We start from the raw sequence: 11,876 nt of genomic DNA on the forward strand, positions 1-11,876 counted from the left end.
AAACATAGACTGGGACTGCCATAGTGTTAAGGGTTTAGATGGAGGGGAATCTGTTCAGACAATTTTCTGATTCAGTATGTGGATGTACCAACTAGAGAAGATGCAAATCTTGACCTACTCTTGGGGAAATAAGGCAGGGCAGGTGACTGAGGTGACATGGGAGAGCACTTTGGGGCCAGCGACCATAATTCTATTCGATTTAAAATAGACCAGATCTAAAAGTTGAAGTTCTAAATTGGAGAAAGGCCAATTTCGACGGTATTAGGCAAGAACTTTCAAAAGCTGATTGGGGGGCAGATGTTCGCAGGTAAAGGGATGGCTGGAAAATGAGAAGCCTTCAGAAATGAGATAAAAAGAATCCAGAGAAAGTATATTCCTGTCAGGGTGAAAGGGAAGGCTGGTAGCTACAGGGAATGCTGGATGACTAAAGAAATTGAGGGTTTGGTTAAGAAAACAAAAGAAGCATATGGCAGGTATAGACCAGATAGATCAAGTGAATCCTTAGAAGAGTATAAAGGATGGAGGAGTATACTTAAGAGGGAAATCAGAAGTGCAAAAAGGGACATGAGATAACTTTGACAAATAGAATAAGGAGAATCCAAAGGGATTTTACAAATACATGAAAAGATAAAAGGGTAACTAGGAAGAGAATAGATCAGCAAGGCAGCCTTTGTGTGGAGCCGCAGAAAATGGGGGAGATATTAAACGAGTATTTTGTGTCAGTATTTACTGTGGAAGAGGACATCAAAGATATAGAATGTCAGGAAATAGATGATGACATCTTGAAAAATGTCCATATTACACAAAGGAGAAAGTGCCAGATGTCTTAAAAGGCATAAAGGTGGATAAATCCCCAGGACCTGATCGTGTACCCTAGAACTCTGTGGGAGGCTAGAGAAGTGAATGCTGGGCCTCTTGCTGAGATATTTGTATCATCAATAGTCACAGGAGAGGTGCCGGAAGACTGGAAATTGGCTAACATAGTGTCACTGTTTAAGAAGAATGGTAAGGACAAGCCAGGGAACTCTCGACCAGTGAGCCTGACATCGGTGATGGGCAAGTTGTTGGAGGAAATCCTGAGGAACAGGATGTACATGTAGTTGGAAAAGCAAGGACTGATGAGGGATAGTCAACATGGCTTTGTGTGTGGGAAATCATGTCTCACAAACTTGATTGAGTTTTTTGAAGAAGTAACAAAGAGGATTGATGAGGGCAGAGTGGTGGACGTGATCTATATAGACTTCAGCAAGGCGTTCGACAAGGTTCCCCATGGTTAGCAAGGTTAGATCTCATGGAATACAGGGAGAACTAGCCATGTGAATACAGAACTGGCTCAAAAGTAGAAGACAGAGCGTGGTGGTGGGCGGCACGGTGGCACAGTGGTTAGCACTGCTGCCTCACAGCGCCAGAGATCCGGGTTCAATTCCCAACTCAGGCGACTGTGTGGAGTTTGCACATTCTCCCAGTGTCTGCGTGGGTTTCCTCCGGGTGCTCCGGTTTCCTCCCACAATCCAAAGATGTGCAGGTCAGGTGAATTGGCCATGCTAAATTGCCCATAGTGTTAGGCAAAGGGGTAAATGGGTGGGTTGCACTTCGGCGGGTCGGTGTGGACTTGTTGGGCCGAAGGACCTGTTTCCACACTAACTAATCTAATCTAAAAGAACTAGGAGTGGTGGAGGGTTTTCAGTCTGGAGGCCTGTGACCAGTGGAGTGCCATAAGGATCGGTGCTGGGTCCTCTACTTTTTGTCATTTATATAAATGATTTGGATGCAAGCAGAAGAGGTATGGTTAGTAAGTTTGCAGATGACATCAAAATTGGAGGTGTGGTGGACAGTGAAGAAAGTTACCTCCGATTACAACAGGATCTTGATCAGATGGGCCAATGGGCTGAGAAGTGGCAGATGGAGTTTAATTCAGATAAATGCGAGGTGCTGCATTTTGGGAAAACAAATCTTAGCAGGACTTATACACTTAATGGTAAGGCCCTAGGGAGTGTTGCTGAACAAAGACATTGGAGTGCAGGTTCATAACTCCTTGAAAGTGAAGTTGCAGGTAGATAGGATAGCGGAGACATTTGGTATGCTTTCCTTTGTTGTTCAGAGTATCAAATACAGGTGGTGGGAGGTCATGGTTAGGCCACATTTGGAATATTCCATGCAATTCTGGTCTCCTTCCTATCAGAAGGATGTTGTGATACTAGAAAGGGTTCAGAAATGATTTACAAGGATGTTGCCAGGGTTGGAGGATTTGAGCCATAAGGAGAGACTGAACAGGCTGGGGCTGTTTTCCCTGGAGCATCGGAAGCTGAGGGGTGACCTTACTGAGGTTTACAAAATCATGAGAGACATGGATAGGATAAATAAATAAAATATTTTCCCTGGTGTGGGGGAGTCCAGAACTAGAGGGCAAAGGTTTAAACTGAGAGAAGAAAGACATAAAAGAGACCTAAGGGGCAACTTTTTCACACACAGGGTGGTGCATGTATGGAATGAACTGCCAGAGGAAGTGGCTGGTACAATTGCAACATTTAAAAGGCATCTGGACGGGTACATGAATAGGAAGGGTTTGGAGGAATATGGGCTGGGTGCTGGCAGGTGGGACTAGATTTGGTTGGGATATCTGGTCGGCATGGACGGATTGGACCAAAGGGTCTGTTTCCGTGCTGTACATCTCCGATTCTAGATTATATCATGACTCTGCATACGCACAATCAGGCCCTAACACTAAAACATTCATTGTCAGCATCCTTTTTATTCTTTTCCCTTTTCATCACAGGTCTTCATTTTCTCAAATGAAGTCCCTCCGCAGCAAGTGCCTGCATTAACCACACCCAATATACCAGCCAATTCATACATATTTTTTGCGAACAACAATTATAAAATGTGATGAAACATAGTCCATATCAATTAACTCTAAATTTATGAGGTTTTCTTGGTAATTAGTGAACACTAACTAAGATGCAATGACTGGATGGGGTAGAATTTGTAAGAAGCTTCCAGGAGAGTTTTCTAGAGCAGTATGTCAATAATCCGACGAGGGAAGGGACCATATTGGACCTGGTACTGGGGAACAAACCAGGACAGCTGGTAGAAGTTGCGGTGGGGGATTTCTTTGGGAATAATGACCATAATTCTGTAAGTTTTAGAATTCTCGTAGATAAAGAAGAGAGTGGTCCGAAGGAAAGAGTACTGAACTGGGCCAAGGCCAATTATATCAAAATTAGGCAGGGGCTTGGAAATGTGGATTGGACACAGCTATTTGAAAGGAAGTCCACATTTGAGATGTGGAGGGCTTTCAAAGATAGGTTAAAGTCCATGCAGGATAGGCACGTCCCGTTGAAGGCAAAGGATAGGAAGGGCAAGATTTGTGAACCATGGATGACAGGAGAAATTATGCAACCAGCCAAGAGGAAATGGGAAGCGTACATAAGGTCTAGGCAGCTAAGAACAGAACTGGCCCTGGAGGACTATCAGAAGAGTAGGCCAAGTCTTAAACGAGGAATCAAGCAGGCTAAAAGGGGTCATGAAATAGCTTTAGCGGACAGAATTAAGGAGAATCCCAAAGCATTTTATTCTTCTATAAGAAGCAAACGGGTAACTAGAGAAAGGATTGGTCCACAAAAAGATAACGAAGGAAGGCTGTGTGTTGAACCTGAGAGAATGGGCGAGATTCTGAATGATTACTTTGCATCAGCGTTCACTGAGGAGAGGATGTTGAGATTAGAAACAGAAGTTTGATTAGACTGGATCACGTTGATATAAGGAGGGAGGATGTGTTGGGTAGGCTAAAGGATATTAAGGTGGACAAATCCCCAGGACCGGATGGGATCTATCGCAGGTTGCTGAGGGAGGCGAGAGAGGAAATAACTGGGGCCCTGACAGATATCTTTTTGGCATCCTTAAATACAGGTGAGGTGCCAGAGGACTGGAGGGTTGCTCATGTTGTCCCCCTCTACAAGAAGGGAAGTAGGGATATTCCGGGTAACTATTGACCAGTGAGCTAGATGTCAGTGGTGGCAAAGTTGCTAGACAAGGTACTGAGGGATAGGGCTTATCAGTGATAGGCTGTTGATGTGATATACATGGACTTTAGTAAGGCGTTTGATAAGGTTCCCCACGGTAGACTAATGGAGAAAGTGAAGTCACATGGTGTGCAGGGTGTTCTAGCTAGATGGATAAAGAACTGGTTGAGCAACAGGAGACAGGGAGTAGTAGTTGAAGGGAGTTTCTCGAAATGGAGAAAGGTGACCAGTGGTGTTCCACAGGGGTCAGTGCTGGGGCCACTGTTGTTTGTAATATACATAAATGATCTGGAAGAGGGCATTGTTGGTATGATCAGCAAGTTTGCAGATGACACGAAGATTGGTGGAGTAGCAGAAAGTATAAGGGACTGTCAGAGAATACAGGAGGATATAGATAGTCTGAAGAGTTGGGCGGAAAAATGGCAGATGGTTTTCAATCCAGACAAATGTGAGGTGATGCATTTAGGCAAGACTAATTCTAGAGTGAATTATACAATGAACGGAAGAGCCTTGGGAAAAGTTGATGGGCAGAGAGATCTGGGAGTGCAGGTCAATGGTACCCTGAAGTTTGCTGCACAGGTAGATAGAGTGGTCAAGAAGGCATATAGTATGCTTGCCTTCATTGGACAGGGTATTGAGTATAAGAGCCGGCAGGTCATGTTAAAATTGTACAAAATATTGGTTCGGCCGCATTTAGAATACCGTGTACAGTTGTGGTCGCCACATTACCAAAAGGATGTGGACGCTTTGGAGAGGGTGCAGAGAAGGTTTGCGAGGACGTGGCCTGGTATGGAAGGTGCTAGCTATGAAGAGAGGTTGAATAGATTAGGTTATTTTCATTAGAAAACAGGAGATTGAGGGGGGGGACCTGATTGAGGTTTTCAAAATCACGAAGGGTATAGACAGGGTAGATAGAGACAAGCTTTTTCCCAGGGTGAAGGATTCAATAACAAGAGGTCATGCTTTCAAGGTGAGAGGTGGAAAGTTTAAGGGGGATACACGTGGCAAGTACTTAACACAGAGGGTGGTAGGCTTTTGGAACACATTGCCAGCAGAGGTGATACAGGCAGGCAAGGTAGATACATTTAAGATGCATCAGGACATCTTAAATCTTTAGGTAAAGGTATTTCATCAGAAATCTAGCAGTGCAAACAGGCATCTTGTTACGTGAGAACCAGAAGACAAACACCCACGTGGAATCCGAGACATCCAGCTGAGAGTTAGAGCCAAGACAAAATAACTAGGCACACAACCAATTTTTCATTATTTGTCCAGCCGATGCTGGAACTTTTAGGTGCTGATGGGTTTAGGGGCAAGGGATCGAGCTCTTGAGAATTTGGTCTGATCTAGGTTAAATTGGTCTTCATAGCTCTGCTATGTAAAGAAAGCATAAAGAGGAAACTTCTCAAACACAGAATCCCAGAGGTTTTAAGTTCTGCACGAAGTGATGTGATGGTATCGGGGCATAGCCAGGGAGTAGTTTTTTTTGGGAGGTTAGACACTTACTTGGAGCGTAATGATATATGAAGAGTTTTTCCAGCAGTTTCTACTTTTAACTCCAACTTCCTGCATCCACAACATTTTGCTTTAACATAATGCTGTTTTGCTTTGTCACTACTGCTCAGATGTGAGCATATCTTCCTCATCCTTAAATCTCAGAGCATGCGCAGATCAACTGGCAGAGGTCTTCTCAGACATCTTCAACCTCTCCCTGCAGCAGGCCACTGTCCCTGCCTGTTTCAAGAGGGCCATCATCCCCGTGCCTAAAAAGGCTCGTGCAGCAAGTCTCAATGACTACCATCCAGTGGCCCTAACTTCAGTGGTCATGAAGTGCTTTGAAAGGCTGGTCATGGCATTAATCAACTCCAACCTCCCCACTACTCCTGGCCCACTCCAATTTGCCTATCGGACAAAAGATCCACGTCAGATGACATGTCATTTGCCCTTCATCCTCCCTAGAACATCTTGACAACAAGAACAGCTACATAAGAATCCTACTCATTGACTACAGTTCAGTCTTCAACATTATTACCCCCTCGATGCTGATTACTAAATTTATTCATCTCCTACTAGGCACCACTCTCTGCAACTGGATCCTCTGTTTCCTGACCCACAAGCCTCAATCAGTGAAAACTGGGGACAATATTTCATCCTCACTAAAACTCAACACCGGATCCCCCTAGGGGTGTGTACTCAGCCCTCTACTGTACTCATTGTATATCCATGACTGCATCTCCAAATACCAGACTAATGCCATTTACAAGTTTGCCTTTGATACCACCATAGTTGGTCGAATCTCAGATGGCGACGAAACAGACTACAGACGGGAGGGGGAAGACCTGGAAAAATGGTGCATTGAGAACAACCTAGCTCTCAATGCTGGCAAAACCAAGGAACTCATTATTCACTTTTGGTGGGATGTTACTCAAACCACCCCCCCCCCCCAACTCATTTACAGCACAGAGGTGGAATGAATGGAGAGTGTCAAGCTCCTGGGAGTGGTCATCCACAAGCAGCTTTCTTGGACCCTTCATGTGGACACACTGATTATAAAGGTCCAACTCAGGCAGCTGAGAAAATTTGGCATAATGTTGAATACCCTTGCCATCGAGAGCATTCTGTCTGGATGTATCATTACCTGGTACTCAAGTAACTCAAGATTAGAAACAGTCACAGAGAGTGGTGAACTTGGCTCACACTATCACAAAGGCCAACTTCCCATCTATAGAATCCACCTACCAGGCCCGTTGTCAAGGAAAGGCTGCCAGCATTCTCAAAGATCCATCCACCCTGGCAATGCTTTTCTACACACTCTACCACCGAGAAGGTACAGAAGCCTGAACACATGCACCAGCTGGTTTTGAAATAGCTTTGACCCTACTATTGTTAGAATACTGAATGGACTCACAAGCTCTTAGCATTCGCCTGTACCTGTGTTTTATGTCTGCTATTTACCTACTATTTACTTATCTATGCTATTTACCTGTGTGATCTGTCTTTACTGCTCGCAGGATAAAGCGTTTCACTGTGCCTCGTCACACGTGACAATAAATTCAATTCAATTCTATAACCACCGTCACAAAAAAATTCAGAATGTGGGAAAATGGTTAATTGGACTTGCTGCTTCCTCCTACATTCCAACTGCACTAAATTACATAAATAAATATTGTCAGTTCTTACAAAAGTAGTAGTTGTGAACCTACTGGATTCAGCCTGAGACTCTGAACTGATTTCACTCCTCAATGAGTTCGAAACTTCCACAGCTCTCTTTAACAGGTACATGGCTCTCTTGCGCGACGTGTTATCCGGCTGCACCAAACCCGTTTGCACCATTTCCCAAAATTCCGGACAAATTCGGAGATCGAAGGTATCGGGGGATGACCGGTCTCCGGTATCAAAGAGCAGACGGGGAGGAAGCGAGGTCAGCAACAGCAGGGATCTGGAGACGGAGCCGGTCTTTCCCCAGTGTTTCACGCCATCCCAGATCTCCTGGGCGAACAGGCACTTTGACACCGAGCTGCCCGGGTGCCGAAGAAGAGCCAGCATCAAGCCGGTGGCCACTCTGGATGCCACGCTGTCCTCCCCCACTCTGACAGCGGTCAGGCCGAGCTGTAGCAGCTCCTGTGCCCCGACTCCTGGCTCCAGAAGCAGCAGCGGCGCCATCCTCACCAGCACCTCGACGGTGACTCGAATGTCCGAGTACTCGGAGGCCTGGGACTCGCCGCTCCGAGCTTCCTTGCCCTCAACCAGACCAGCCCTACCCCGTTCCTCGGTGTAGCTCCGCAGATCCCTCAGGCTCGGGGTGGTCACGTCCCGAAGCAGGGCAGGTGGGCTCCGCAGGCAACAGGCGTGGAGCAGGCCGCAAAGGGAGCACACCAGCCTCCGGCTCTGCTCCTCCAGCTGCAAATGCCGCAAGAGCGGCAGGCACCAGCCGATGGCCAGGTCCCGCAAGGAGCTGGAGACATCGCGGTCCTCGGCGCCCGGCGCCAGCTTCTCCACCAACAGCCCAAATATCTCCAGCCGACCAGGGTCGGGCGCCCCTGGCTCTCCTCCGTCCCGGCACCAGCGGCACAACTCCTGAACGGTGAATGAGAAACCGGACCCCGGCACAGCATCCAGCCGCTGCACCAAGTCCACCACCATCAATAAAGGCTCCATCTCCGACAGCCTAGCACCAAATCCTGGACAGACCACTTCCGATACAAGTGTGCGTTTCCTCCTTTTCTAATGTCCGGCGGAAAACTCTACCCTCTCAGCTCCGTTCCTGAAGAAATGGAAGCGTCTCTGTGAGGAAAAGAAGAGACGCTCAGTGAAGATGATTTGGAGATGCCGGTGTTGGACTGAGGTGTACAAAGTTAAAAATCACACAGCACCAGGTTATAATCCAACAGGTTTAATTGGAAGCACTAGATTTCGGAGCCCTGCACCTTCATCAGATGATTGTGGAGGACACAATTGCAAGACACAGGATTTATAGCAAAAAGTGTGATGTAACTGAAATTATACGTTGAAAAATACCTTGATTGTTTGTTAAGTCTCTCATCTGTTAGAATGACCATGTTACCTGGTCATTCAAACAGATGGCACCTGGAAGTACTCAGGGATGCCCTCATAAGAACTGGTATGATGCTCAACTCATCGACCACCAGTTCCAAAGTGCCATAGCAAGGAACTGTAATGACCTCCTCAGGAGTCAGACACGTGCTGCAACTGATAGGGTACCCTACGTTGTCCAGTACTTCCCAGGAGCCGAAAAAGTACGCCATGTTCTTCGCGGCCTGCAACACATTATCAATGAGGATGAGCACTTCACTAAGACCTTCCCCATACCTCCAATGCTCGCCTTTAAACAACCACCTGTGGGATATAGGTAAAGTAGTGTTACTTCTGCAATCATATTCACTTATGCAAGGTAAATGAACTCGCACCAGTGTATAATTGTTTCAGCCAAGAGCTGAGTCAACAAGAATGGAAACTATGTGAAGAAAATACATCATTGTTTTTGTATTAGCTGAAATGTGCCTGTAAAGAATAATAGATAATAGATGTTACAGACAAATAGATAAGGTGCTTTGAGGGGAGGAGGTTAAGCTAGATATGCCTGTACAAACAATAGTTATAAGCATCTGTTTCCCGCTTCTACAAAAACAAGAACAAACCACAATCAAGAAGTCATGAGGTCATAAGATCATAACAAGTAAGGGAGGATATACCTAACAATGGCCCACAGCAGGATGTGGTCAAACGGCCTTGTGAGGCCAAAAATAAGCATTTTGTCACAGACAAGGCTGGATAAAGCAAGAGATGAACAAGAATAATGGGCTCCGGTCTTAGAGAGGTGGGAGATGTAAACAGAGGAGGAGCAATGGGAGGAGAGAATAGGAACCAAATTACATAAATGTTGTGTACTAGTTGAATTCAGTGTGTGTATGTCCCTGCATTGTGGACAGTGGATACCATACCCTCTTGCAAGAGTAAAATAAATTACACTACTGATTCAGATCTTGTCTCGGACTGAAATTATTGAAGTGAATGAGCTTTGTTTCTCACATACCAAACCTCAAACAGATCATTGTTCATAGCAAACTGCCTGGCTTTCAGTACAACTCCATACAACCCTGTCACAGTAGGCGCTGCAAAATGTGTCACAGTGTGGACATGGATACCACCATTACATGTGGGGACACCTCCCACCATAAACGTGGCAGATACTCAGGTGACTCAACCGACGTTGTCTATCTCATAAGCTGCAGGCAAGGATGCCCTGAGGCACAGTACATTGGTGAAACCCGAGCAGAGGCTACAGCAACGGATGAATCAACAGACAGGTGTGTTTCCTCCAAGTTGGGGAACACTTCAGCGGTCCAGAACATTTGACCTTGGACTTTAAGTTGACCATCCTCCAAGGCGAACTTCGGAACAGGCATCAGTGAAAAGTGGCCAAGCAGAAGCTGATAGCTAAGTTTGGTACTGGTAGGGAGGGCGTCATCCGGGCTGTTGGGTTCATGATACACTACAGGTGACCACCATTGCATTATATACACACACACACCCTCTCACAGACTTAGACTCCTTTGCACTCTCACACACACGTACATTGTCTCTCACAACCCTCCACCCTACACACACACATATGTTTGTGGGATGAATTTGTATTTGCAGAGTTACATTTTACTTGGCTCAAAACCTGCATGAATCCATGTAAGATTCTGTTAATTCATTTTTTAGATTAGAATCAGTCTAAACATTATGGCACAGACAGCAGGACACAGGGGAGCTAACACCTTCAACACATTATCTGGCTGACACTAATTGTTAAAGTTAACCTGAGAGTGTAACTTTCAAAAAAAGTTTTGTGATTTACATATGAAAAAGGGAAACTAACATGGTCATTCTAAGATGAGAGACTTAACAAACAATCAAGGTATTTTTCAATGTATAATTTCAGTTACATCACACTGTCAACTTTTGCTATGAATTTCGTGTCTTACAATTGTGTACACCACAACCACCCGATGAAAAGGCGGCGCTCCGAACTGCTTCCAATTAAACCTGTTGGACTATAATCTGGTGTTGTGTGATTTTTAACTTTGGAGTCAAGATGTTAACTTTGTTTCTCTGTCCTCAGATGCAGCCAGACCTATTGAGTTTCATTAGCACTTCCTGTTTTAATCCCCTATCCATTGATTCATGTTCAAACTCAAAATATATATAACTCAGCCTGGAATTCATTTAATGACCTTGACTCCACTGTTCTGTGGGAAAATAAAAGAAAGTTGCCCTCACCCCTATCTTAAAAGGGAGAACTAATTTCCTAAACAGCCTCCACTAGTTCTTGCTTCCCGCACAAGAGGGCAAGAAAGGCTGGAAGAACACAGCAAGCCAGGCAGCTTCAGGAGGTGGAGAAGTCAATGTATTGGGTATTCTTTGGATTCCAGCATCTGCTGTTTTTTTTTGTCTCCGCACAAGAGGAAGTAACCTCCTGGTATTTACCCTTCCTTTCAGATCTTATAAGTTTCAATGACAATACCTCTTATTTTTCTAAACTCCCAATGAAAATTGGCCCAACCTATTCTAGCTTTCTTCATAAGATAAGCCTGGATAGCCTGCCATCTATCCAATATTCTATTCATACTTGTTAGTTGCCACTATAACATCAGCTCCTACTTTGGACTTTTATGAGGTACCTTGTCAAATATCTTCTGGATCTTAAATGAGATGACTGATATTGAACAGACTAATATCAAAATGTTGAATTAAACAGTAACATACTTTCAGAGATTGACTTAATACAAACATCAGTTTTAATTTTCTCCTTTCTGGAAACCAACCCTCCACTTGGGAACACTATGGCTATTTTCCCTACTCTATTCAACCTGTTGAGAAATGTTATTACACACCACCAGAGCAGGTATGATTTGAACCCAGGCCTACACATTTGAGACATAGGGAAACTACCACTGTACCAAAAAAAAAGTTTACTCTTCATGGGGGAATAACTTAGTCTAATGAACATCAACTGCTCTAATTCAGCTTTGAAGCTGTAATGCTTGACCGTTAAGGGCCCTGTTATGGTGCAGTGATAGTGTCCCTACCCCTGGACTGGGAGGGTCAGGTTTAAGTCCTACCTCCTTCAGAAATGTATAATAACATTTCTGATTAATTAAGTTAATTAGAAAAATAGGTTTATGTTTGACCCTTAAAGGGATCTGCATTTCTAAGGCTGACAGGCAATAAGCTCATACTTTAATATTCATTTTCCAAATTTCGCTAGGTTCTGAAAATATTCTAGGAGAAAGTGAGGACTGCAGATGCTGGAGATCAGAGCTGAGAATGTGTTGCTGGAAAAGCGCA

General features: G+C 44.8%; 1 protein-coding gene across 3 annotated transcripts in view; it reads right to left on the reverse strand.

Annotated features, from left to right (window-relative positions):
• The window catches only part of tarbp1 (TAR (HIV-1) RNA binding protein 1), a 200,479-nt gene extending 192,281 nt beyond the window's left edge, over positions 1 to 8,198 (reverse strand). For all 3 annotated transcript variants that reach the window (XR_009645110.1, XM_060831275.1, XM_060831276.1), the window contains exon 1: positions 7,226 to 8,198. Coding sequence is in view for 2 of the 3 variants with exons in the window: in XM_060831275.1 (XP_060687258.1) it covers positions 7,226 to 8,180 (955 nt within the window). In the remaining variant the exon portion in view is untranslated. The remainder of the gene's footprint in view (positions 1 to 7,225) is intronic.
• Positions 8,199 to 11,876: the final 3,678 nt, after the last annotated feature.

Source organism: Hemiscyllium ocellatum, chromosome 10 (genome assembly GCF_020745735.1).
Source record: "Hemiscyllium ocellatum isolate sHemOce1 chromosome 10, sHemOce1.pat.X.cur, whole genome shotgun sequence".
NCBI lineage: Eukaryota > Metazoa > Chordata > Chondrichthyes > Orectolobiformes > Hemiscylliidae > Hemiscyllium > Hemiscyllium ocellatum.